The sequence below is a fragment of the Dipteris shenzhenensis genome, chromosome 24 (genome assembly GCF_047967505.1).
Source record: "Dipteris shenzhenensis isolate YYH24624 ecotype China chromosome 24, Dip_SZ_1.0, whole genome shotgun sequence".
NCBI classification, from domain to species: domain Eukaryota; kingdom Viridiplantae; phylum Streptophyta; class Polypodiopsida; order Gleicheniales; family Dipteridaceae; genus Dipteris; species Dipteris shenzhenensis.
The window spans coordinates 51,749,892-51,774,328 of record NC_141619.1 but is presented as its reverse complement, the minus strand read 5'-3'; the positions used below and the strand labels follow the sequence as shown (position 1 = coordinate 51,774,328).

At 44.7% G+C, this 24,437-nt stretch overlaps 1 protein-coding gene across 1 annotated transcript; it reads left to right on the top strand.

Annotated features, from left to right (window-relative positions):
- The first annotated feature begins 2,761 nt into the window (after positions 1-2,761).
- On the top strand, positions 2,762-21,649 carry LOC147886749 (OBERON-like protein). Its single transcript, XM_087395404.1, has 3 exons — positions 2,762-2,864; positions 3,035-4,342; positions 20,801-21,649. Exons 2-3 carry the CDS (start codon positions 3,166-3,168, stop codon positions 21,364-21,366), a joined length of 1,743 nt encoding a protein of 580 aa, XP_087251530.1. The 5' UTR covers positions 2,762-2,864; positions 3,035-3,165; the 3' UTR covers positions 21,367-21,649.
- The last annotated feature ends 2,788 nt before the right edge of the window (positions 21,650-24,437 follow it).

Here is a 24,437-nt window from a genome sequence, read left to right as displayed (position 1 = left end):
AAAGCTAGTTAATTGAAATTGTAGGAGGTAAAAGAAATCATAAGATAAATCAACATGAGAGTGAAAGGCCACTCTTCGTTTTGTTTGTACAAGTGTGACTAGATTATTAAGCATTAACATGCACATCTTGAAGGAATGCACCAAAGCTTGGTGGCTAGGTGTTGCCTTAGGTTCTAACGTCACACAAATGGGCTGTGGAAAAATACATATGATTTTTTGTGCTTGTGAGGGATTACAGGATCATGGTCTCATTTTTGGGTCAAAGTTACTTGACCTCTATAATCAGTGATCTTTCTGGGGAGCTAAGTTATGGTCAACATTTTGCTCAATCTATGAAGTCAAGACCTCATCACCAATCTCTATCTCAAGTTTTAATAGTTAGAATTGAAGATAAGAGATGGTGATGTAGTAATGGAGCATTTGAACAAGATGAAGGTTTATAGGATAGGCTAACGATGGAAGATACAAAATTTGTTGAAAGGACTTAAATAAGCTATTTATCTTGTTGATCCAAGAAGATGATTGATGGGAATGAACATGGAAAGACTACGTGGATGGACCATTAATTGCAAATTAATGGTGTAAAACCATAATGCAATGCACAACATGGCACATTTTAATTACAAAGTATGGACTTTAATGGTGTAAACAATGCAATGCACAACATGGCAAGAATATCTAGATGGAGCACTACTGGCAAAGTATGCACTTCATGTAAAGCCATCATGCAACACACAACCTAGTGGCTCATAATCCAACCCTACACAATAATGGAATCAAAACTGGTAATAACCTTAGTCCATTGCAAAGAAAAAACCATTGATCAATATCACAAAGGCAAGAAGCAATATTGTGCATAGTTGGAAAAGGCAAAATATGCTTCATAAGGTTAAAAGCAAGGTGAGAGACATCACACAAGACATGTTGCACAGTGGAAGGAGGACCCATAAATTTAAGACAGAGGTGAGACGTCACACAAGACATGATGTACAATGGGAAGGGGGCCCATGGATGTAACAAAAACAATGTAGAGTGGTTGGGCACATTAGTCCAAGGCTATTAATTGATCCACTTTGTTGCTAAGGAGTTTGAACAAGACATTTGGATAGTGGAATTCAGTGCATCATAGCACACGCATTTGTTGCGAGAAAGGGTGGTAGAATACCCTAGTCATGCAGATGTTAGACATGTGATAACAGTTCATTTACCAAAGGGTGAAATGAAATTAGTATGTAATAATTATTTATGCCTAGTCTTGCAATGAATATTTTGGTCCAAAGAATCATTTTCTGGCATTTGGAAACAATGGGGTATCCATGCAGACTTTCCTTGCTAAAACTCACCGACGCTTGTACTACTACCCTTGAACTAGTGTTCACGAAAACCCGAGTTAGTGTCAGGTAAATGAAAGAATTTTGATTTTGACTTGAAGAAAAAAAAGGTTGGAGGTCACAAAACAAACCTTCATGTTTTTGCAAATATCTTTGACCTATTAACCACAGACAAAAGGAGAACACGTGGCAGCTTGGAGGACAGGAGAAGAGCCACGTGTCACCTAGAGAATTGCTTAGACGTTTCACCTTTCATTTCTTGGAATGCTAGCTAGGATCTCCCATGGAGAGTCGACCGAGGAGTGAGCAACCCTGAAAAGAGTGGCTGGAACATCCTCTAGAGAGCACAACTCCACAAGGTGTCGTTGATCTTCAAGCTTGCCCACCTTTTGTTTAGCGCTTCCTCTCGGATCTCCTTTAATTATGGCTTCAGTGCCACTACTTCACCTCCCCCTCTAAAGACCTCATGATCAAAGTCGTCCCTATTTCGTGAAATGGCCATCAATGGGGTCACTCGCATAATAAAAATCAGAATGACAAGGATTCGCCACCTCCGAATCCAGAAAGGGGCAGGGAAAAGCGAGTCGAGAGAATGGAAAACCTCTCTGAGACAGTGTGAAAATCTGGATGACAAGGAGTGGAAGCATGTAACATGAAGAATAGAAGGTAGCAAGCAAGTACACAATTCGGCTTCATTCACTTTTTTACCCTTCTCCACTTCTCTCCCCCTCTCCTCTCCCACCACCAAGACTGTCTCCAGCCATTATCTGTAGATGTGAAGAGGCCGATTGGTTGGAAGTTTTTCTGCTATGTCCACAGCGACATCAAACTTTGGCCTTTCAAGATCATTCTAGCAGTGCGACATCGAGGAAGAAGTTGGCTTCTGGCACAGGGCTTTGTTTGTGTTGCTTACAATTGTTACAAAATCCACGAAAATCACTTATAGAAGAGATTGCAACCCATGTTGTAAACCATGACATGCAATTTATGGTAGCATTGGTAGGGAGCGAGGTGTGAAGATCATCAATCTTGGCCATTCATGAAATCGGAGAAAACAATGAAATGGAACATCATTATTCCATCATGTGACAACATGATTGATCGACTTGATATGGCAAACTATGAAAACTAGCAACATGCAATTGGAGTGCATTCCTGCTACACAAAATCAACTATCACTACCAAAGACATACACACACGCACATACACACATTGCAAAAACACAGACATGCGCACAATGTTGGGATTGGTGAGTCATCACCCCCACTCAAAGGGCATGCTGGTGAGTCACAACCCTATGGCCATTGAAGTCAACCCCTGTGCCACGTGTGAGGAGGGGGTTGGGTGAGGGATTTGACTGTTGTCCAAGCCTTTAACTGTAGACTGTAGTCTTTTGTGCAAAAGTAAAAGGTAGCTTCAGCCCTCGGGATCGGAGCCATCGCCATTTCACCATTCCGGGCTCTGGATTCTGCATTTCTTCAGTTTCTCCGGATTCTTCCCCTTCATCTCACATCTTCGTCGCCCTATTTCGTGGTTTGCCTTGCCCCTTTTCGTTTCCTGCTTGTTTTGCTTTGCAAATTTTGCCGTGATCGCATATTTCCTTAGCCCCGATTGCCAAGACACAACAGAATTTTGCGGGATCTGTCCTAACCACTGCGCTGCAATCTTTTCTTGCTTTCTGCAGGTGATTTCCTACCTGGCAGGTTTCACGCCAGCGAATCGCTTTTGGAAGCCATAAATGTCTGGGTTCCTGAGTTTGTACGAGCCACGGGATTGAAGGCGAGCATCGGTCGCTTTCTACAGTAAGGATTTGCCGTATCGTGACGGGATTTCTATGAAGAGGTCTAGGTCATTTGCGGAAGGTCAGGATAGCATGGGCAATTCATCAGCAGGTTTGCCACCCTTACCTCATCGAGGGAGTGCGTCGATGGCATTGATGTGCGTGCCGCAAACCTCTTTATCTTTTGCATCCTCGGAGGCGCCTCCCCCCGATCTGCAGAAAGGGGCTCCTGCACTAGAGCAGGTGCGGGAATCCCCGTCTGAAAGTGCCAGTTCAAGGGAAACCTGGCCTACGGAGCACACAGGAGAACATGATCGGAAAGGAAGTCAGCAAGCACAGGAACTGAAGAAAGATGACGAATTTGTGAGGCCAGAGCAGACCGTGGTGCATCGAGTGGGCAGTTTTCATCGCCTCAGGCTGAAGGATGTCGCATGCGATCCCATTGAAGAAGTTGCAGCACGGATGCATGAACAGCCTGATGAATTATCTGAAGATCTCAAGGCAGAACTCCGCGAAATTTTGAATGGGACAGGAGGAATTCAACAGAGGGAAGAGTTTGCACTGTTACAGAAACAGCTTCTTAGCAGGAAGGATCTTTCCCCAGAGTCATTGACACGGGCAAACAGGACTCAGCTAGAGATACTTGTTGCTACAAAAACAGGAATACAGGCTTTTCTCCACCCAGACATTTCTGTAACACAAAGCGTCTTGATTGAAGTCTTTTTCTGCAAAAGATGCCGGAACATGGCATGCCAAAGTCAGCTACCTGGGGATGAATGCACGTGTGAGGTTTGCAACACGAAGAATGGTTTTTGTAATGCATGCATGTGCACAATATGCAGCAAGTTTGACTTCGACGTTAATACTTGTAGGTGGATCGGCTGTGATTTTTGTTCTCACTGGACACATACAGATTGTGCCATACGTGTGGGCCAAATAGCCATGGGTCCTCTATTGAAGGGAGCTGGTTCAGAGATGCTTTTCAAATGCAGAGCATGCAGATGCACATCAGAATTACTAGGATGGGTAAAGGATGTGTTCCGCACCTGTGCTGGTGACTGGGAAAAGGGGGAGCTAATGAAAGAATTTGATTCTGTGCGACGCATATTCCATGGGAGTGAAGACTCAAAGGGCAGAAAATTATTTTGGAAATCAGTAGAGCTGCTTGAGAAGCTGAAGAATGGAGTGGACGAAAGCATGGTGCACAAGGAAATGCAACACTTTTTTCAAGGTGTGATAATTGGGCTTTGTCCTGCATGTGGTAGTCTTACCATGTTTGTCCTGTCTACTGTCAGACTGCTCTGCACCAACTCAGCATGAAGATTTTTGCACAAATGAATCATTGTGTGGGGTACAGGGACGTGTGTGCATGTGTGATCATATATTTATGCAAGGGGCTGCATTAATTGTCGGGCACTAAGGCCCTTTACACAGCAAAGAGTGCCTGCCCATCATAACTGGGGGGAGCCAATCAGGATGTTCCATTGGTGTGGATGGGCACCCCCCCCTTTACACACTGCAAAAATTTAGGGGAGTCCAAAAGCTGAGTCAGCTGCCACCTCGTGCCCATGATAAGAGATTTCTTGGGCAGGCAACTTGGGCTGCCCAAGTTTGGGCACCCATTTTTCAACCAATCAGATTGAAGTAGAGGATCATTTCCCATTAAATGCTCCCTTTTTATAAGGATTCTTGCTCGGGCAGTGTGTAACCCCCCCTGGCCCATGCCCATTCAAGACTCTCCAAAGCTTTTCTTGGCTGCCCACATGTTGGGCATTTCTGGGGCACCCTTTGGCTGTGTGTAACCACCCTAATGATATCATCGGAATGTCATTCTAGGTAGTCCCTGCTAGCATGATGCACCTTTGGGGTTACTATCATGGGGTTAAAACTCATTTTTCGTTCGCTTCTTGTAGACATACTCGCGCAAGTACAACATACATACATGCTTTATGTATGTATGCATTTAAGCACGTTTGTGTGTGTGTGTGTGTGAGAGAGAGAGAGAGAGAGAGAGAGAGAGAGAGAGATGTATCCATTTAGGGGGATGGGTGGGTGCGTGCATGCGTGTGTGTGTGTGTGTGTGAGAGAGAGAGAGAGAGAGAGAGAGAGAGAGAGAGAGAGATTTGCCTTACCTGTAGTCGCTCAAATTTCTTCCACTCAGTCTTCGGTAGATCACATCCCCAGAAGGGTGCTGCATACATGGCAGTCGGTCGCACGAGTGTGTTGAAGAGCCAGCTCTTTGTCGGTGGGTCTTGGAAGTGTGCCTAGAAGCATTGTCTCTCTAGTTGGGCCAAAGCACTCCGCCCTTGTGTGAGTCATGCTTGGGCTGCATGTGTCATCGTGAAAAGGGGTCCCGTGGAGACTGCTCCTAAATACGTGTAGGACAGCACTAACTCCACTGGCTCACCACGGTAAGTAAAGCTGAGTCGATGAGCCACGACATGTGAGGTGTTGAGGACCATAACCTTGGTCTTCCCAAGGTTTATGTCATCAGCGTATAGTAATATTTGTATCATGAGATCAGCCAGTAGTGACCCCTTGCCTCCTAGGTGGTCTATGAAAGATGTGGTCTCATCAATGTAAGGCCCGAGAGTGGACAGCCATGCTTCACTCCGATCGTGCAACCGCTCAGCAGCCAATCCTTTTGTCAACAGATCTGCTGGATTGTCATCAGTGTGAACTTTCACAAGCTGAAGTTGCTTGTTCTCAAGCACCTCCCTGATAAAATGATACTTCACGTCGATGTGCTTCGTCTTTGCATGAAAAACAGGATTTCGTGCCAACTGTATGGCACTCTGACTGTCACAATGCAACAATGGAGTATCACTAGAGTAGACCAAATCTGCCACTAGCCGAGATAGCCATATAGCTTCCTTGCACGCCTCAGTGGCTGCAATATATTCAGCTTCTGTAGTAGACAAAGCAACGCATTGCTGCATTCTAGATACCCACGACACTGCACCTCCAGTGAAAGTGAAAACATAGCCGGTAGTAGACTTCCGGGTATCAGGGTGATCGGCATAATCAGAGTCTGTATAACCCTGCACTTTTGCATCTTGACTGCCGAAACATATACACAAGTCCTGTGTACCCTTTAGGTATCTCATGACACCTTTCACTGCATTCCAATGCTTATTGCCAGGTTTAGCCATGTATCTGCTAACCACTCCCACTGCAAACGCAATATCGGGCCTGGTTGCAACCATAGCATACATGAGACTGCCACAAGCTGATGCATACGGAATCTTTGACATCTCAGCTCTCTCAGCATCTGTCTGAGGGCTGTCCAAAGCGCTGATTTTCACATAAGGAGGTAATGGAGTACCAATACTCTTCCCCCCCTCCATGTGAAATCTCTGCAAGACCTTGCCAATGTATTCCTTCTGAGATAAGTATAGCAACCGCTTTTCCCTATCCCGAAGTATGCGCATACCCAATATATGGTTGGCATCACCAAGATCCTTCATATCAAAGGTCTGGTGCAATTTCTTTTTCAAGGCATTCATTTCCTTATGAGATTTTCCAGCAATTAACATGTCATCCACATACAAAATGAGGATAAGTAAACTGCCATCTGAAGCTTTCTTGGTATATAAGCAGTGATCAATGTCACTTCTCCTGTAACCCTGGGTTCGCATGAATGTATCAAACTTATGATACCATTCCCTGGGTGCCTGCTTTAGACCATAAAGACTTTTCTTCAGTCTGCATACAAGCTTCTCTTTGCCCTTCACTGTAAAACCCTCTGGCTGCTGCATAAAAATTTCCTCATGTAAATCACCATGAAGAAATGCTGTTTTGACATCCATTTGGACCAAATCCATATCTGCATGTGCAACCAATGCTAATACAGTTCTGAGTGTTGTCATCTTGACAACGGGAGAGAATATCTCCTCAAAGTCAACACCATATTCCTGCTTGAACCCTTTGGCAACCAGTCTGGCTTTATGCCTTGGCTTTTCACCAGGTGTGACTTTAAGTCTATAAACCCATTTGCATGGCAGTACCTTCTTACCAGTAGGCAAGGGTACCAATTCCCAAGTGCCATTCTTGTGAAGACTGTCCATTTCAGACTTCATAGCAAGATCCCATTGAACCTTGTCTGCCCTCTGCCTAGCCTCTCTGTAGCATGAAGGCTCTCCACAATCAGTGAGCATCAAATAATCAATGCCTGGAACAAATCTTTCTGGCTGCCGCGTCTGTCTGGTTGACCTTCTAACCCAAAGACCATCATCTTGAGCTGGCTGTCCAGCCTGTTCATCACCCAGATAAGGTGGCTGTTCCATGATTCCTGGCTGCATTTGCATGTCAGGAAGATCACCTAACTGTGCCTCATCCATTGGGATGTTTTCTGCCATAACTGGCTGTCCATTAGGATCTGCTGCAGCATCATTTAATGGCTGATTATGCTGCTGTTGTGGCTGATTTACAGCCTGTCTGTGTTGCCCATGATGCCTGTCATCATCAATAGTTACTTTTAAAGGTTCCTGCTGTACAACAGGTTCCTTGAACATGATGGTTTCATCAAACACGACATCATTGCTGCGTATAAGTTTTTTGTTTTTGGGATATCAAATCCTGTAGCCCATCTCACCTTTGTCACCGTAACCTAGGAATATGCATTTAAGAGACTTTGGATCCAGTTTAGTTCTGTTCTCCCTGCATACATGCACATACGCGACACAACCAAAGACCCGTAGGTGTTTGTAAGACGGAGGCTTGCCCGTCCATGCTTGTTCAGGCACACCACCACATAGTCTCTTGTTTGGTGACCTATTAATAAGGTGCACAGCTGTCTTTACAGCTTCAGCCCAAAATGTGTGGGGCAATGCAGCATGTGACAACATGGATCTGACTTTCTCTTGAATGGTCCTGAACATTTTTTCAGCTGTACCATTCTGTGGAGGATCATATGGTGCAGACAAAACCCTTTGGATACCCTTTGCCTCACAGAATTCTTGAAATTCTTTGGACAAGTACTCTCCACCATTGTCAGATCGTAAGGCTTTCAGTTTTTTGCCTGTCTCATTTTCAACTAGTGCAACAAACTTAGTGAAAGCCTTGAACGTATCACTCTTCTTTCTGAGAGTGTAAACCCACACTTTGCGGGTGGCGTCATCTATGAATGACAGTATGTACTTTGAACCTCCTAAAGAGAGTGTAGGCATCTCACACACATCTGTATGTACTAGCTCCAAGAGCTGTAATTTCTGATTTGACCTTCTCTTATGAGGTATTTGTACTTGACGACCGTAGAGACAAAATTCACATTTCTGCAAATCTGAATATTTTAGACTCGGCAAGTAACCAAAATGAGCCAATTGCTCCATTCCCTTAATACTCATATGGCCAAGCCGGCTATGCCACAATGAAATCTTTGGCAGCTCGGTGGCATTTACATCAGAATGCGGACAATGTCCAGCATGAAGTGAGTACAAAGTATCAACCTTAGGACCCCTGGCAATAGCCATTGCCCCTTTGCTGATTTTCCATTTCTGATTACCAAAGGTGGTAAGATAACCATCATCATCCAACAACCCTGTGGAAATCAAGTTCTTCTTCACCTCAGGAACATGCCTGACCCCTTTAAGCATTAACTGCTGGCCATTTTCAAGAACAAGCCTGACATCACCTATACCAATGATAGAACATGCATGGTTATCACCAAGAAAGACAACTCCCTTCTGCCCTCCTGCATATCTGACAAACAGATCTCTGTAGGATGTCACATGAAAGGAAGCACCTGAATCTATAATCCAGGAAAACATATCTGATCCATCACCAGCATGAAGTGTATGAGCCTCCAGTGAAGAGGTGAAACATATCTCATGTCCACTGTCACTGTCACTAACATAAGTAACATTCAGCTCTTCTTTTTCTTTGCCCTTAGACTTGCCTTGAGCCTTGCCTTCTTTGGCTCTCTGGTCATTCTTCTTTTGAAAACACTTTTTCTCAATATGTCCCTTCTTGCCACAATAGTTGCATACAAGATCACTCTTAGAGCGGGACTTGCTCCTCTCTCTTTCTTTGTCTTTACCACGTGTTTTGGACCTGCTGCGTGCATTCAAAGCATTTGACTTCCCAATAGCATTGTTCTTTCTGTTCATCTCTTCCTGTAGAAGAGCACTCTCCACATCTGCAAATAACAGAATGACATTTGAGTTGCTGGTAGAAGTCCTGAATGTGTCCCATGACTCAGGTAGAGAACATAAGATGAGTGTAGCTTTCAGCTCATCATCGAGCTTCAACCCCTGGTTGATCACCTGGCTGAATATGCTGTTAAACTCAATAATATGAGTGGACATAGCTGTCCCCTCCTTCATTTGAAGACCAACAAGCTTTTTCAGCCAGTAAGCTTTTCCCGTGGCACTTTTCTTGGCATAAGTATCCTCAAGGCGTTGCCACATTTTCCACGCAGTAGGTTCATCCCTGATGCCTACAACCAGTGAATCAACAACTGTAAGCATAATGGTCGACCTGGCCAAGCCGTCCATCTTCTCCCACTGCTCATCAGTAATGTTGGAGGGCTTAACACCCTTCTCCTTTATAGGTTTGTACTGGTCCTTCTGCATCAACACATTGTAGCACTGTGTCCTCCATATGTCGTAGTTTTTAGCTCCTTCGAGCTTCTTTATCTGGAACAAGGACGACACGTCGCTGCTGGAACTCATGGTAAAGAAAATAGAGTTTGACCCCCTGTAGTCGTGCAATTAAGCACTAGTTACTCCAAGAAAATTCCCCCGCAGCGGAAGTACGATCAGAAAATGAACTTGGTACTGTTTCAGTGGCATAAAACCGACTGAAAGTCTTTCTCCCACTTGCTGCAGAAACAGTACAGCAATCTGTTCCTGTCTTTTTGCTGGCGAAAGTGCGGTACAGCTCCTTCAAAGTGCTCCAGAAAAATCCCAGAACTGTTTTCTGAAAAAAGTAGCAGTACTTTTTGACCTTTTTGACAGTGAAATCTGGTCAAACTTGCTGGTTGACAGTCCCGGACTGTCAAAAAACAGTGAATCTCAGATTGTGGATGAAGATCTCTGATTTTAGACCTCCATATGCTCCAGAAACTTCCCCCCCAACTGAATTCACACTTTGGAAGTGAGATTGCTCAAAAGCCCTTTGAATGCATGAAGAAAATCAGAGATTTGACCTCCAATTAAAAAGATTGACCTTTGACCAAAAAAAAAACTGTAAGTCAAATTTGCACTTTCAAAGCATAGTAGTGCTTTACGAGATAGCCTGATGCATGTAGAGTGCTCCCACTTGACAGATTTCCGGTCAGGCTACAAAAGCCCCAAATTTGACTAAGGTCAAACTTGGTAAAAATCGACCAAATCTGTACCAAATGTGGATGTACTTGCAGCAACAAACTAAAGCATTTGTCCCAAGCATAATAGCATCAAAAGCCCCTTGAATTGACTGCACATTCCGTGCATTAACACAGTAAATGGCATCAACTGCTACTGCTCACAAGGCATGTGCGGGTACACACTGACAAAAGCATAAACCTCTGCCCAAGTGTCAAGCATACACACTGCAAATCTGATAATGCATACACTGTGTCAACCCTCACTGGCCAAGTGAATAACTTGTCTCAACTCTGTTTGCGGAATAAGCTAAGCCTCAGAGTTGAGTGATGCCCTGCCACAGTAGATACCAACACCTTTGCTGCGGTACCCCGCCTTTTGGCTGTACTTTTGGCCGTTGCTGCTGTTCATCTGTAACAAAAGGAGCCGGAAGAAAGGGGGGGGCTGGTACGGACGTGAACGCTGCCCGGAGAAATGTCGATGCCGATGCAGCCACGCCTTGAAGTCGCTCCAGCTACACCGCCCGCGAGCCCTGGCCTCGCCTGCGCAGATGCAGCCCTTGGCTGCGACGTGCAGCCACGCCCTACGACCTGCAGCCTTTGGCTCGCAGCCGCGCCCTGCGAGCTTGCAGCAGCGCCTTTGCGCTTGCTTGCAGCCTTTGGCTGCGTCGTGCAGCCACGCGTTGGCTGAGCCGCCCGCGCTCCCGCCTTTCAGCAGCTCTTGGCTGCGACGTGCAGCCGCTCCCTGGCTAAGCCGCCCGCGCTCCCGCCTTGCAGCCTCGTCCTGGTTACGCCGCCCGCGATCCCGCCTTGAAGCCGCGTCCTGGCTACACCGCCCGAGCTCCCGCCTTGCAGCCTCGTCCTGGTTACGCCGCCCGCGATCCCGCCTTGCAGCCGCGTCCTGGCTACGCCGCCCGAGCTCCCGCCTTGCAGCCGTTGGCTGTTGCGATCCGTCCGTACGGCTGTACGGACGATGTACGGCCGTACGGACTTGTCCGTACGGTAGGGGTAGGCTAGGGAGAGAGGGAGTGGAAGCAGAGGGAGAGAGCCCGTTGGCTCTGATACCAGTTGATGGAGAGTGTGAGGGAGAGATAGAGTAGGGAGTAGAGAGACACACTCACAGTAGTCACACACCAGTGGGTGGGGATAAAAGAATGAGTGGTACCTCCCCAAGTACACACACTAGTATATATATGGATAAGACTAGGGCCACTAAGTACCTAAGTACAATGTGTACTTAGTGTACTTAGTAGTACTAGATTAATACTGTTACAAGGGTGGCCAGTGCCTTTACCCCAACACAAACTTCAGTCCTGACAACTGTAGTGGACTTCTGCACTAGCTCCACAAGTTGGAACTGAACCAAATCTGAGACAGCAAACTGATGCAGGGGTTGCTGCAGATTTGGAATAGAAAGAACAGAATCTGGAGCGGAAGTTGGAGGTAGATCTGGAGCAGAAGTTGAGGGCAGATCTTGGAGCAGAAGTTGGGACAGATCTGAAGCTAAACGAAGGCAGATCTGGAGCAGAAATTGGAGCTGATCTGATGCAGAAAGGAGAGCAGAACTGAAGCAGAAAGGAAGGCTGTTCTGGAGCAGAAAAGAGGGCAGATCTGGAGCTGAAAAAGGGGACAGATCTGGAGCAGAAAGGAGGACAGATCTGAGCAGAAAGGAGGGGCAGATCTGGGGCAGAAAAGAGGACAGCAGAGGAGGCAGCCAGGAGGCAGAAGTTGAGGCAGCAGAGGAGGCAGAAGTGGCTCAGGGTGTGCAGGAACCTCTGGAGCTGGAAGAGAGATTGTGTTTGAATACCCAGCCCCCCCCCCTTTAAATCGGAAGGGGCTTTAAGTCGGTCAACCAACAGGTTGACCGACCTGGTCAGATTTGACCGACCTGGTCAGATTTGACCGACCAGGTCAATCTGGTCGGCCAGATCTGGTCAGACCAGAAAAACATTTTTTAAATAATTTTTTTTAATTTTGTTTTATCCTCTGAACCGGGGCTTTTGACATTTCTTTGGTTGTGGTTTTTGCCTCCGATTCGGGGTTTCTTTGACAGGATTTGGAGAGGCACCAGTGGTGTTTGTACCTGTTTATCTGGTCCTGGAGAATTGGAGATTGCCTGGCTTAACAAGGGGCCCTTCTCATGACTGGCAAGGCAGCCAAGATACAGAAGGCTAGATATGAGTGATTGGCACCAAGTGGGGGGGAAGGCACAACAAAATCATGTATCCGAGAGGTAAAGGCTAGTGGTCCTAACAGGTAGTCCATCGTGCTTGTCCCCCCACCATGTGGGAAACAAGTGAGTCCACCAGATGAAGGCCATCTTTGCAGACCATTGTATATAATCAAGTCGTGGACAGCCCCCAGCTCAAGTGTCGCCCGTATCCTGTCACATGTGGTTGGCACCAAGTGGGGGGGAAGGCACAACAAAATCATTTATCCGAGAGGTAAAGGCTAGTGGGCCTGTTATGGGCCTAAGAGGTAGTCCACCGTGCTTGTGGAAACAAGTCCGTCCACCAAATGAAGGCCATCTCTGGAGACCATTGTATCTAATCAAGTCGTGGACAGCCCCCAGCTCAAGTAGGTGTCGCCCGTATCCTATCACATGTGGTGCATCTGCTGCTCAATATCCCCAACTCTGCTGCATCTATTTTCGGCATCAAAATCCAGCAGGCCAACCTGTATGTCCCCTGTGCGTGCATTGAAGTCACCAAGACGGAGGTATCTCTTGTCTGGAAAACTCTGTGATATCATCGTGTATGGTCTCATATGGGCTGTGTCCATCTGTTGTGACCTCATGTGTGTAGGATGATGTGTCTAGGGGGAAGTAGCAAACTGCCCTCCTTTCTCTCCTCTTCTCTTTCTGCCTCTTGCTGCTCTCTCACGAATAATCACTTTCCCATCTCTGTATGCTGCCCATTTTCCTTCCTGTCTTGCCGCCATCACTTTCACCATTCCCTCCCTTCGATGTTCCTGTTGTGGTACCATTCAATGATGCCCTCATTCTCACAAGAGTGGATCTGTCCTCTTTTGTTGTTCGAAATCTTACCACCAGTGGCCTTGCCAATGCCTCAGCTTTCCCCCCCCTCCAAGTTTCTCACAGGTGAGATTAACACCCATCTTGGTGAAGAGGATTTTGGCGTCAGCCATAGCGGTGTCCCCAATTGGCAAGCCTCTAACAAGTACATTCAGGGATTTTCTGTCTCGTCTCTTGTCCTCTTCAAGGGCATCTTAATTTGATCTCCATTTTAGTGGCTGGTGTGGTTTTCTTAACCACATCCTTCCAATTCCTGCAGCTTGGCCTTTCCCATGCTGATTGTTGTTTGAGTTCAGCGTGCTTCCCTTGCATTGTGGCCTGCATGGCTGCAATATCTTTCTTGAGGTTGGCATTTTCTACTTTGAGCTCTTCCATTGCCTTGCATGTCTCCTCTTCAGGGGCCCCTTTCATTTCTTTGATTTGCTGTACCTCAACTTCCAATGCGTGTACTTTATCCTGTAGGCTGGTGTTGTCTTTCTCCCATTCCTCTCTCCTGGCTTTCTCTTTCTTCCACTCTTCCTGCATCATCCCACCCTGTTTCTTCATTTCAGCTAATACCGTGTCTACAAGTTCTTTCTGAGCTAGCAAGGCCACATTAGTGGCTTCAAGACTATCAATCTTTTCAATGAGGGCTGTGCACATCTTATTGAGGCTAGTGAGAACATTTCTGCAGCTTTATTGGGTGTTCCTTCTGAGTAAGTTCCATGGCACTGTAGGACTGTTTACCCCATTTGTCTTCAACACAACCACATGTCGGCATTTTGTAGGCTCGCTCTTGTTTCCGACACCAGAAATGGCGTTTCGGGCAGGCCTTTTTTTTGGGGGGGGGGGCTCTTGTAGTGCCTTTGGAATTTAGCTAAGGAAACGTATATATAGAGCATCAATGTAAGAGCTTGTAGACACCAATGCTCAGCTATAGAAGCAAAAGTACCAGCACACACCGCCTCAACCACGAAGTAAGAAGTTAGAACCCCATCGGCCGGTAGGGCAGTTTTTGCTCACTCTCAAGCCTCTCCTCTTGCTCTCCTCTCATCCTACAACCCCCCTCTCAGCCCGCTGCTCCTCCTCCTTGCTCTCCTCTCTAGCATATCCTCCTTGCTCTCCTGAGCCCTTGCCCTCTCCTCTCCAACCTCTCCTTCTTGCTCTCCTCAGCCCTTGCCCTCTTCTCCATGCTCTCCTCAGCCCTTGCCCTCTCCTCTCCTCCTTGTTGTCCTCTTAGGCCTTGTTGTATACAGTATGACATATGTATTAACAATTATCATATATATAATATATTTTTTATTAACCTTAAAAACCGAAACCCCATTTAAACCGTTTGTTCTTGTGACCGAAACTCCGAAATACCATTTCCTGCCCGTTTTCATTTCCCCGTTTCCGAAAAGAGAGAGAGAGAGAGAGAGAGAGAGAGAGAGAGAGAGAGAGAGAGATGTATTAACGTCCGCGGTCGTGGGCCTCTAGGACAAAGTACAAAGTACACCAAAAAGGAAAAACTCATACAAGCCTCAGTTGGTTGGAGCAAAGGGCGCACTATGACCCTTGCTGAGTACTATGCTGATCTAAAGAGCTCAATAGCTTGAGCAAAAATCAAGTACAAATCACATACTAACTGCAGTAGGTTGAGACCTGGGACTTAGGAACCGAAGCCTGGCACTGTGGTGGCTCTCATTTGTGTGCGGTGAAAATATATCGGATCTATGTCTGTCGGGCTGTCCCACGCTGCGGTTGGCGGGAGGGGCGTGGTCTTCTCAATCTCTGAACCCACTAGGCTATGTTCAAAGTGACCCCTCGTCTCGGGCGGTCTCCCCTGAGGAAAGCTGTGATAGGCCGGACCTCAGTAGCGTGCTCTAGTCGCTCTCCGTGTTGCTTGGTGGTCCTTGCGTCTCTCTCTCGGTGGTCCAGCTACCCGCATATCAGCTAGTTCCTCCTCCTCCACCTCGATGTCCTTGGAGGTGACTCAAATGCATAAAAATTTGTGAGACGTCGCTGTACCCGGTCAGCCTCTGTATCTTGTGGTCAGGTTGCCTCCTGCTGCTCTCTAATTTGTCGTAGTAGAGTCTCCCTGTGTTGGCGCATCTTAAGTAGATAGAGCCCAATGCAGACCTGGTCATGGAAGTGGATCAATCATGAGAGTCAGCCGAAGCCGCTCCCCTCCTGGTAGGGGCAATGGTATCGTTCCCTAATCTCATAGTAGGCCAGGCTGGCACAAAGAAAATGCTCCTCTGTCTCAATCACTCCCAATATGCATAGTATACAGATTCATTGCTCTCTGGGTATACCTGCTACTATTCTTGTGTCAATCCTGAGCTGATGGGATGAAACCCGCATTTGTCCAATGGCGATCCTTAATGCATATGAGGCTCCTCTTTCCTCAAGATACTGGGGATGATGAATCCCTCCTGCGATACTCTCAGGAAGTGGTTGCGATAGAAATGGGTCTTGGTAGGGAGCTCCTGATACCCCCCCCCCCCCCAAAAGTCCCAGATGTAAAGCAAGCACTTAACTGTGCAGCTTAGGTATACACTTACTTTGATGTCTTGTGAAAAAAACTTTCTTTTTCAAAAGAATTTATTATCGATAGATAAACTGTAAGACTGTATCATGTTGACCATATAAATCCAAGAGAGACCATAAAAGTCCTTGTATATTTCATACACAAATACTAATAAAGAGAGGTATAGAATCTTGAGGAAAATACTTGGTCAATAATGACCATATGAAAGATGAGACCAAGTAGTCCATAGCCTTAATCACATAGGGTACAAGAAACTGGTTCCATAATAGAGACTGTATAATTCGAACACTATAACTTGGAATCCTCCAAAAATAAGAAAACTGAAAACATGTAACTGTGTCATAACAAAATAAATGACTGTCAAGATTAACTTTGAAGACATCACTCTCAAGTGGGATCTGGCCTTAATCAAAGGTATCTCAAAGATACTTGTTTTCTGATAATCTCTTCAATTCTTTTCTAGTTCTCGAAATGCTGTCCAGTGACTTTCCCCTCTGCTTCTTAATAGTTGACCTCAACTATTAGCGATATAAGTCTTGTGGATAATATTATGGACCTCTTTGGTAATGGCAAAGCTGTAAGTCCATAATCTTGTCCATAGAAGAAATGGCCTCCATACTGAAACAATTTAACTTGAACTGAAATTTGGCCTCAAGTCTTAAGGATACTAGTTCCCTTTTACTTGCTAAATAAACTTTTCAAGTCATGCTAGAATCATGTATGTAAATATATTCCCTGTTGCTGAAACAAAAAGGAAACAATGCACTTTCTCCTTGTAAATGAGTACAAGGGTTAGATCTTTAAATAAGCATAAAGCGCTTCATGAAAGAAAACATAGCTTTAAATGCCTCTTTGTGGAACTCCTTCGATCTCTTAGTCTGGGGAATCTACGTTTTCTGGTTCGAATTGGACATGTTTCTGCCAAAAGATCTTGGAAGTATATGTTGCTGATCACCAGCCAATACCACTGTAGGTTTGATTCCCAAAGACTTAGAAAGATGCTAAAGAGTCTTTTTGAATTTCCCAAGAATTGATCGGGGGTCTATGAGATTAAAAAGAAATTAATACAAAATGCTGAAGGTGGGCCACTAAGTGGGCATCAACACCCATGACAAAATATAAAGGAAAACCCAAGTCCTGAACAAAAGGTCAAGGAGGCCTACAAGACAATGATGTTGGAAAAATACTCGATTAGGTGGCACTAGAGGCATCTAGTACACTCGATTGTATCAAAACAAAAAGGAATACTCCATGTATTGGGAGTAATTCTTGTCACACGTCATTTACAAGTAATCTAAGCTCCTTGTGGACCCAATTATGGTCACACTTGGGAGCCCTAGTGCATTTAGAGCATGCTCGAAATATGTTATTGTTGCCCCGTATTCCTCTTTGTGAGGCATATGTATGGGTGTCGTGAAGTAGCCTAGCATTGTTATGTGGCATTTAGGGTGCCTCAAATGGGGAAGGAGCTTGTTGGGCATGTGTCCAATCCTCACGGAGGTGGACCGTGGTGTCTCTAGAGGGTAGGCTCAGAGTCTCGAGCTTGACGACTCAAAATCCTTGTAGGCTCTTATCCTATGAAGAAGTTTGTTGTCAAGGGTCTCTTTGTGTTGGCTGTCATGAAGTACCATGGCACTGTAATGCGGCAATGGGAGGGGGGGGAGGAGTTCATTGGGTTTGTGTCCAATCTATCACCGACTTGGCATCTTTGGAGAGTAGGCTCAAAGTCCCAAGCTCAACTACTCATAATCCTTGTAGGCTTTTCTCATATGAAGAAGCCAATGATCTCTTATTGTCAAGGGCCATGTCTAGCAACTAGCCTCATGAGCCTAGATTGGAATAAGGCGACCTCATGTGCAAAGAGTGCAGCACATCTTCCACGGGGTATTCAATGACTTGCCTCTTCTCTAGATATCCATGAGTAAAGAAGCAATGAACTCTCCCTCGAATGTTCTAGAATTTATGGCACCTCATTAGTACATGCTCCTTTGTTTCCACCTCTTGCATGTCGCAGAAAATGCATAGTTTTAAATCTTATTGATGTCATGTGGCCGCAATCTCACACCCCACCTCTATGTCTTGAGCTGACCCATGGCAATTTGTATTGTGTGAGAGAGATGGACATGTAGGCATTTCGGTGCGTGAATGAAACCATCCTCATTTAGGTGTTACGTCTTTGATGGCCTGAAGGGACCATCTAAGTTCTGTAAATGCAAGGGCTGGAGGTTAATGCAGACGTTCATGAAGGGATTTGGACGAAAATTGTAGATGCAAAATTTTAAGAATTGAAAAATCAGCCTTACTTTTTGATTTGTGTTGGCTGAAATAAAAAAATCAAAAACTTGATTGGCACTAGCTGTGCTGCATTCTTAGTAAACTTATATCTTTTTATTCGTGGGTTTTCTGTTTATACACAATTGAAAACTTAGTTAGCTTCATAGATGTTTCTCCAAGTTCTTTTAATATTTAAAGATTTTATGTACAAAGATCCAAATTCTTTTGCGAAGGAACTTATCCTTTCGAATTTTTTGAACTTAATTGTATGAGAACCGTAGGTTTAGAAGTTGATATAAATGGTAAACGGCAACAACTTGAGTGTGCTACCAATAGAATGCCTCACATTAACATTTTTAATATAGCTAAGCATGAAGGGATTACTTTCCAATTTTATAAGTTCTTTCGTCTTTGTACAAGTTAGTGCTTTCATCGTGTTTCTCCTCCTTTTTACTTTTTGTTGCTGTAGCTGATAAAGCGTAGTAAGCACTGCGTTTACCGAAGAGATTGCAGAATGTTTCAAAACCCAGTTGGCAGCTTATGCTTGGGTACTGATGAGGATGAAGGCATAGCTTTGCTTATTAAGTAACTTAGTCTTTCTGATAGTGCAATAAATTCTATCTTAAGTGGTGTGTTGCCCTATCAGTCAAATTGTCCAAGCATTTTTTTTGCTTAGATCCTCGTTTGGGAGAGACTAGAATGAAATCGTAGCATCTTCACAAGCAATAGCTTGTATGAAGAAAATGTGGACTGCTTTTTGATTAGCCTTCTCCTTTAGTGCTAGCCTTTGTCACGGCTGAGTTTGCCCTTCACCTGACAGAAACTTAGTACGAAGACCTTTGTATAAATGGATGTGGATGTTTGGATTTGTATGTGGGACAGCATATGTTTATACTATGATCTACACCCACCCTTGGACACTAATGACGTTGGTTTAGGATGCTAGTCCCTGCTATGCGTAATGGAGTTCATGGTTTTCAACCTTATGAATGACAGTCATGTGATTGAAGCTGCACTATGTGTTGTGTTTTAAGAGGATGAGTCTGGGCATGTTCCGGGATTCATCTAGTGTTGGAAAGGTCACCTCCCCATCTGTAAGCTCCCCAATAAGGAGAGCGTGGGGGAGGGAGACCTAGGGCAGGACATATGCCCAAAGGAGAGAGAGAAAGAGAGAGAGGGGGCTGTCACATGGGCAGCACCTCACAAGAGAAGGAGTCGTGACGGCTGCGTGATGGAGCTGATGCGCAGATGGCTATTAAGTCAGCAGCAGCGATCTGGCCTGGAAAAGGCAGATTTGGAGCAGCAGACATGGCGGGAGATACCAGAGATGAAGGCGCCTATAAGGCGGGTGTCTGTGGGCAGGAACACAGCTTGCAACAGGACCTACAGGTGGTGCAAGATGGCAAGGGAAGGGAGGGGATGCAGTGGGCAGTACCCTGCCCCTATATAAGGCCAGAAGGGCTGGTTGGCTGGCCAACCAGGTCAGCCAGCCCACAGCCCAAGAGACGGCAGCCCACAGCCCCAGATAGGGAGCTGGTGGGGTCGGTTGGGCCTGATCCAGTCGGCCAATTATGGGCAGACTGGTCGGCCATTTCAAGGGGCCTTGGGCCCTATAAAAGCAGCCCATGACAGGGCATTTCATCATCCAGCAATCAGCACACAAAGGGAGCAGCAGGAGCACCAGCTCACACGCCCTCAGGCCTACATTCAGGACGCAGAGGAGTCCAGAGAGTGGCTGCAGACTGAGCTGGTACCTTGTCTGTCTCCTAGGGCAGCAAGAAGCTGAGGTCGAAGGACGGAGAGTCTACATATGCTCGAGGTGGAGCACGCAGGCTCAAGTTCTAGAGATATCCAGCAGGTAGTAGGAGTATGTGGTGGTAAGATCAAAAGATTACGCTCTCGTGGGACTTTGGATCTCTCTCTTTTGTATTGTGTCCATAGCTTTGGACGGAAATATATTCCTTTGGTAGCTTCTATATCTGGCTGGATCATTGTCTATTTATGAGTCTGCACATCTATTTGAAGAACATAAGATAAGAAGTTTATGATTCCACCCACCCACACACACACACTGGGTGAGCTGCTGGGCTTTTCTATCAGTCTTCTACTGTGCATATCCTCTGTTGGTCAATTTCTAACATCTAGATATATAGCAGTCTTATTTTACTTAAAGCTTTGTTTCATGTCTCTTCTAAACTTTTTTCACTTCCCCCCTTTGTCTCTTTTTCTTTGCCCTCCTCTCTTTCTCAAGGCTGTAGAGATTCTAGCCCTGTTCATGCATAGTGTCTTTCACTGATGACAGTCTCTGGACAAAATTTACCCACTGTTCTCTCTCTCTCTCTCACACACACACACACACACACACACACACACACACACACAGTTTTTTTGTTTGCTTTTCAGAAAATCTAATTGTACAATTGGATATATTCTAATCTTATGAAAGTATATGTGTGTGCATATATATATATATATATATATATATATATATAGAGAGAGAGAGAGAGAGAGAGAGAGAGAGAGAGAGAGAGAGAGAGATGTTGCTGATATGATGTGAATTTGACAGAATTGGAAGCAGAAGACGTGAAAGAGTATGAGGAGGCAAAAATGATAGAACCTCAGGAAGCCTGTACTCGTATTGCAGAAGTAGTGCAAGAAGCAATTGCAAAAATGGATATTGTTTCAGAAGAGAAGGCTCGGGCCTTGAAAAAAGCTCAGCTTACTTTGGAAACATGTGACAAAGAACTAGAGGAAAAGAAAAGAGAATTGCAAGAGTTACAAATTGAGAGGCAGAGAAAGAAACAGCAGATCGAGGAGCTAGAGACAATAGTCAGATTGAAGCTGGCAGAGGCTGATATGTTTCAAATGCGCGCTGATGAAGCACGGCGTGAAGCAGAAGAGTTGCAACGAATTGTGGCTGTTAAGGCTGAAAAGGTGGAGGAAGAATACACTAACCGGTACCTCAAATTGCGTCTCAATGAAGTAGAGGCTGAGCGACGCGCCCTTTTTGAAAAGATCCAAATTCAGGAACACTCTCGACTGCAGCCAGATGCATCCCAGATGCTGATGTCTAAGATCCAAGACTTGCTTAAACGAGTGTACAACAAGAATGAACCGTTAGACCAGAATTGAACTTTAACATCACTGTAGCATGTAGATTTAGGCTCCAAGTGCCTTTTAGAGTTTCTGGTGATTCTGAGTGTTGTATGCTGGGTTAGTTGCATGTAGTCTCACATTGTTTCATTAAGGATTTGTAATAGGTGTATGCTTCGGACTTTTCCAAAGAAGCATGAGCTGCTGTATCAGGAGTCAGACTCTAAAGCTCTAGGAACTCTTTAAACATGTGGATCTGGTAATAACATTGCATATCTTGTTGTAGAATTTGGGCTTCAATTGAAAGTGAAAACTCGCATGTGTGAAATCGAAGGTGTAAACAGGCAAGAAGATGCATGCAAATTTTATACATGCGAAAGCTTGATACAATTTTGGAAAAATGGCACTTTTGTGCAGAGTGTGGTGCATCTAGAACTATTAATTTTGCATTTTCAAGTGTTTGGGTTGTGTGCATTCAGCATGTGTTGAGGGAAAATTTTGGTGATATTAAAAAATGCTAATAGTGGTTAAATTTGAGTAGGTCCAAATCGGCTCTTGGTGCCATCCATGTCTCTCATAGTACTTAGGGCATCTGAATCCTTTGACTCAACCTCCTGCATGTCGCATGAAGTGCAGATCCATCACCTTGAGTATAGCCAAGGGGATTGATAAAACCTTCTTTGATATCTGCTATTGAAAGCTAATGGGGTGCTAGCCAGGTCATGTACATGTGGAATTATAGGGGATGACCTAGCTCACTTCTTATAGGATAGATGGTGGCTGAAGGCTAAATGGTGGCAGTCTGTCCATATGGAGTCCCAGGCTTGCGAACCATTGGCATGTATACCGTACCAATTCCTTTGATCTCCCTCCGTTCCTAGTGCCATAAATGAGGTAAGGGCCAGCCAAGGTAGCTAGGTATGTAACCATATGGAAGGATGAATCAAGCTATAAAGGAGTAGCCATAAACTCTTACCATCTGCTGAAACTATGGATTCTAATAGCAATCTGCTAATCTTTCAGGAATAGTATTTACCAATGCAAAGGGTTGCAAGGGTACCATGCTCTCTCTACAAGGATTTAAGTGGCTGAAATCAGCAAGCTGGAATCTAGATGCATGACATTATTGATGGTTGAAGTTCTCGTAGATGAATTAAGTGGGGCCAATGAGTTCGCTGAATATCATAGGTTAATTGCCTTGTTTCTTTCGAATTTTCTATAAATGGATAAGTTGCAAATGGTTTAGGTGCACATTCCTTTGTATATACTGACTCTTCCTAGGCTTGGAGTTGATATCATGTTGGCTATATGAATTGATTGAATGGAACAATAAAATTCTTTCAAGAGTTGCGTACATCCAACACATTGGGGAACACTATTTAGCACGCACACACAAAGAAGGAAGAGTCTAACCAACATAGTCTCAAGGATGGATAATTGAAGTGGGAAAAGATACACACTAGCCAGAATCCTACATACATTTTAACTAAGGTGGTAACCTGTGCGAAGTTGAGCTTTTGCTTGATTTCAATTGGTCTTCAAGAACAAGGGACAGCCAGATCCAAAGAATTTCAGTGAGTGTAGTAATAGTGGAGTTACTATGATCAGTCTCCGAGTGGGAGATTGATGTATGTGGAGCTTGATCTTTCTTTAGAGAGTGTTTTTTGCCGTGCTTTGGACCCAAGCGTGCTTATACCCATTCTTTAAAGGGGGGATGGGGGGGGGCAACAAACCCCCCTTAGCACATTGCCGGAGGGTTCCAAGAGGGGACAACAACATGCATTAGGTCTCCCTTGGCGGGGGTTCGGGGGCAGTGTCCCTAAAGCCAAAAATACATAAAAATTGGTGCATGAGTTGCTTATGAGTTGTGTGGTCAAAATTTTAAGATAAGGGTATGTCTCACATAGCAGGAGAGCAATGGATATATTGATTGTATCTTGTATCTTTCGCTTGCTAGATAAGAAAGATGTAGGATTGGTGGTTTTGCTGTGGACGTAGCCCACACTGGGTGAATCACATATATCGGTGTCTCTTTGTCTTTTCATTCTATGTGCTTTTGTGTATGTTACTCATTGTACTTCTCGCATTGTTGCTTGGTTATCACGTTGCTCCTAACAATACTAGAAGCACCCTAAAAAGCTATGAGATTCAAGACAAACAACTATGCATCATAAGAGTCTTTAAAACGCCTAGTCATCTTTTAAAACAAGAGCAAAATTCGCATGGTCTTCTGAGGTGGATGCCTCATAAGCTTTAGCTTTCAAATTATGTGCCTTCTTCTCCTTTTGTTTATGCCAACAATGCTCTTTGTCCCCTAGCTTGCCACAACATCTTCATCCTTTCTTCTTCTCTTTTTGCTTATGCCAACATTGCTCTTCGTCATGCTACCTTGGCTTGCCACAATATCTGCATCCTTTCTTCTTCAAGTTATTATTTTCCTTCACAATATAAGCTGGCTCACCGATAGGTTGTAATGATTCTTCACGCGTTTCTTCATTGAGAAGCGCACAATCCAGGAAGTTAGCATCTTCATCCAATCATAGTATTCTCACCGTCTCATTGTATTTTGGAGGTAAGCTCTTCAAAAGGATCGCCTTCTTGTCATCGGCCTCAACTCGTGCACCTAGATCATGTAATTGCCTCAAGAGTACTTGCATCCTATTGAGAAATATTCCCAAATTTTCTATTTTGTTCATTTTTAAGTCGAAAAGTTCTTACTTCAAGATAGTTTGGTGTTTCATGCAAACCCCAAACAAGGTCTCTACCCGGGCGGGCTACAATGCAAATACTCATAGAGCATGTGCAATCAAGGGATATTAAAAAATCCCCCTACCTACGTACTTTTATAACCTATATACCCCTTTTGTAAATTTTGAGATGATTAAAGTATCCCTTATGTATGAAAATTTTCAGTTTTTGAATTAAAAAACCAATTATGTATGTATATTTTTTGTAACTCACAAAGGTGGATGTGCGACTGTCATGGCACATCCACCTTTGCATGTCGGTGATGTTTTTGCTCAAAACTTGTTCGATCAAGCTTTCTCTTTGGTGCCATGGCAGCCACTAAACTTGCCAAATGTCTTTCTTCAAAGAAATGTAGAAAATGA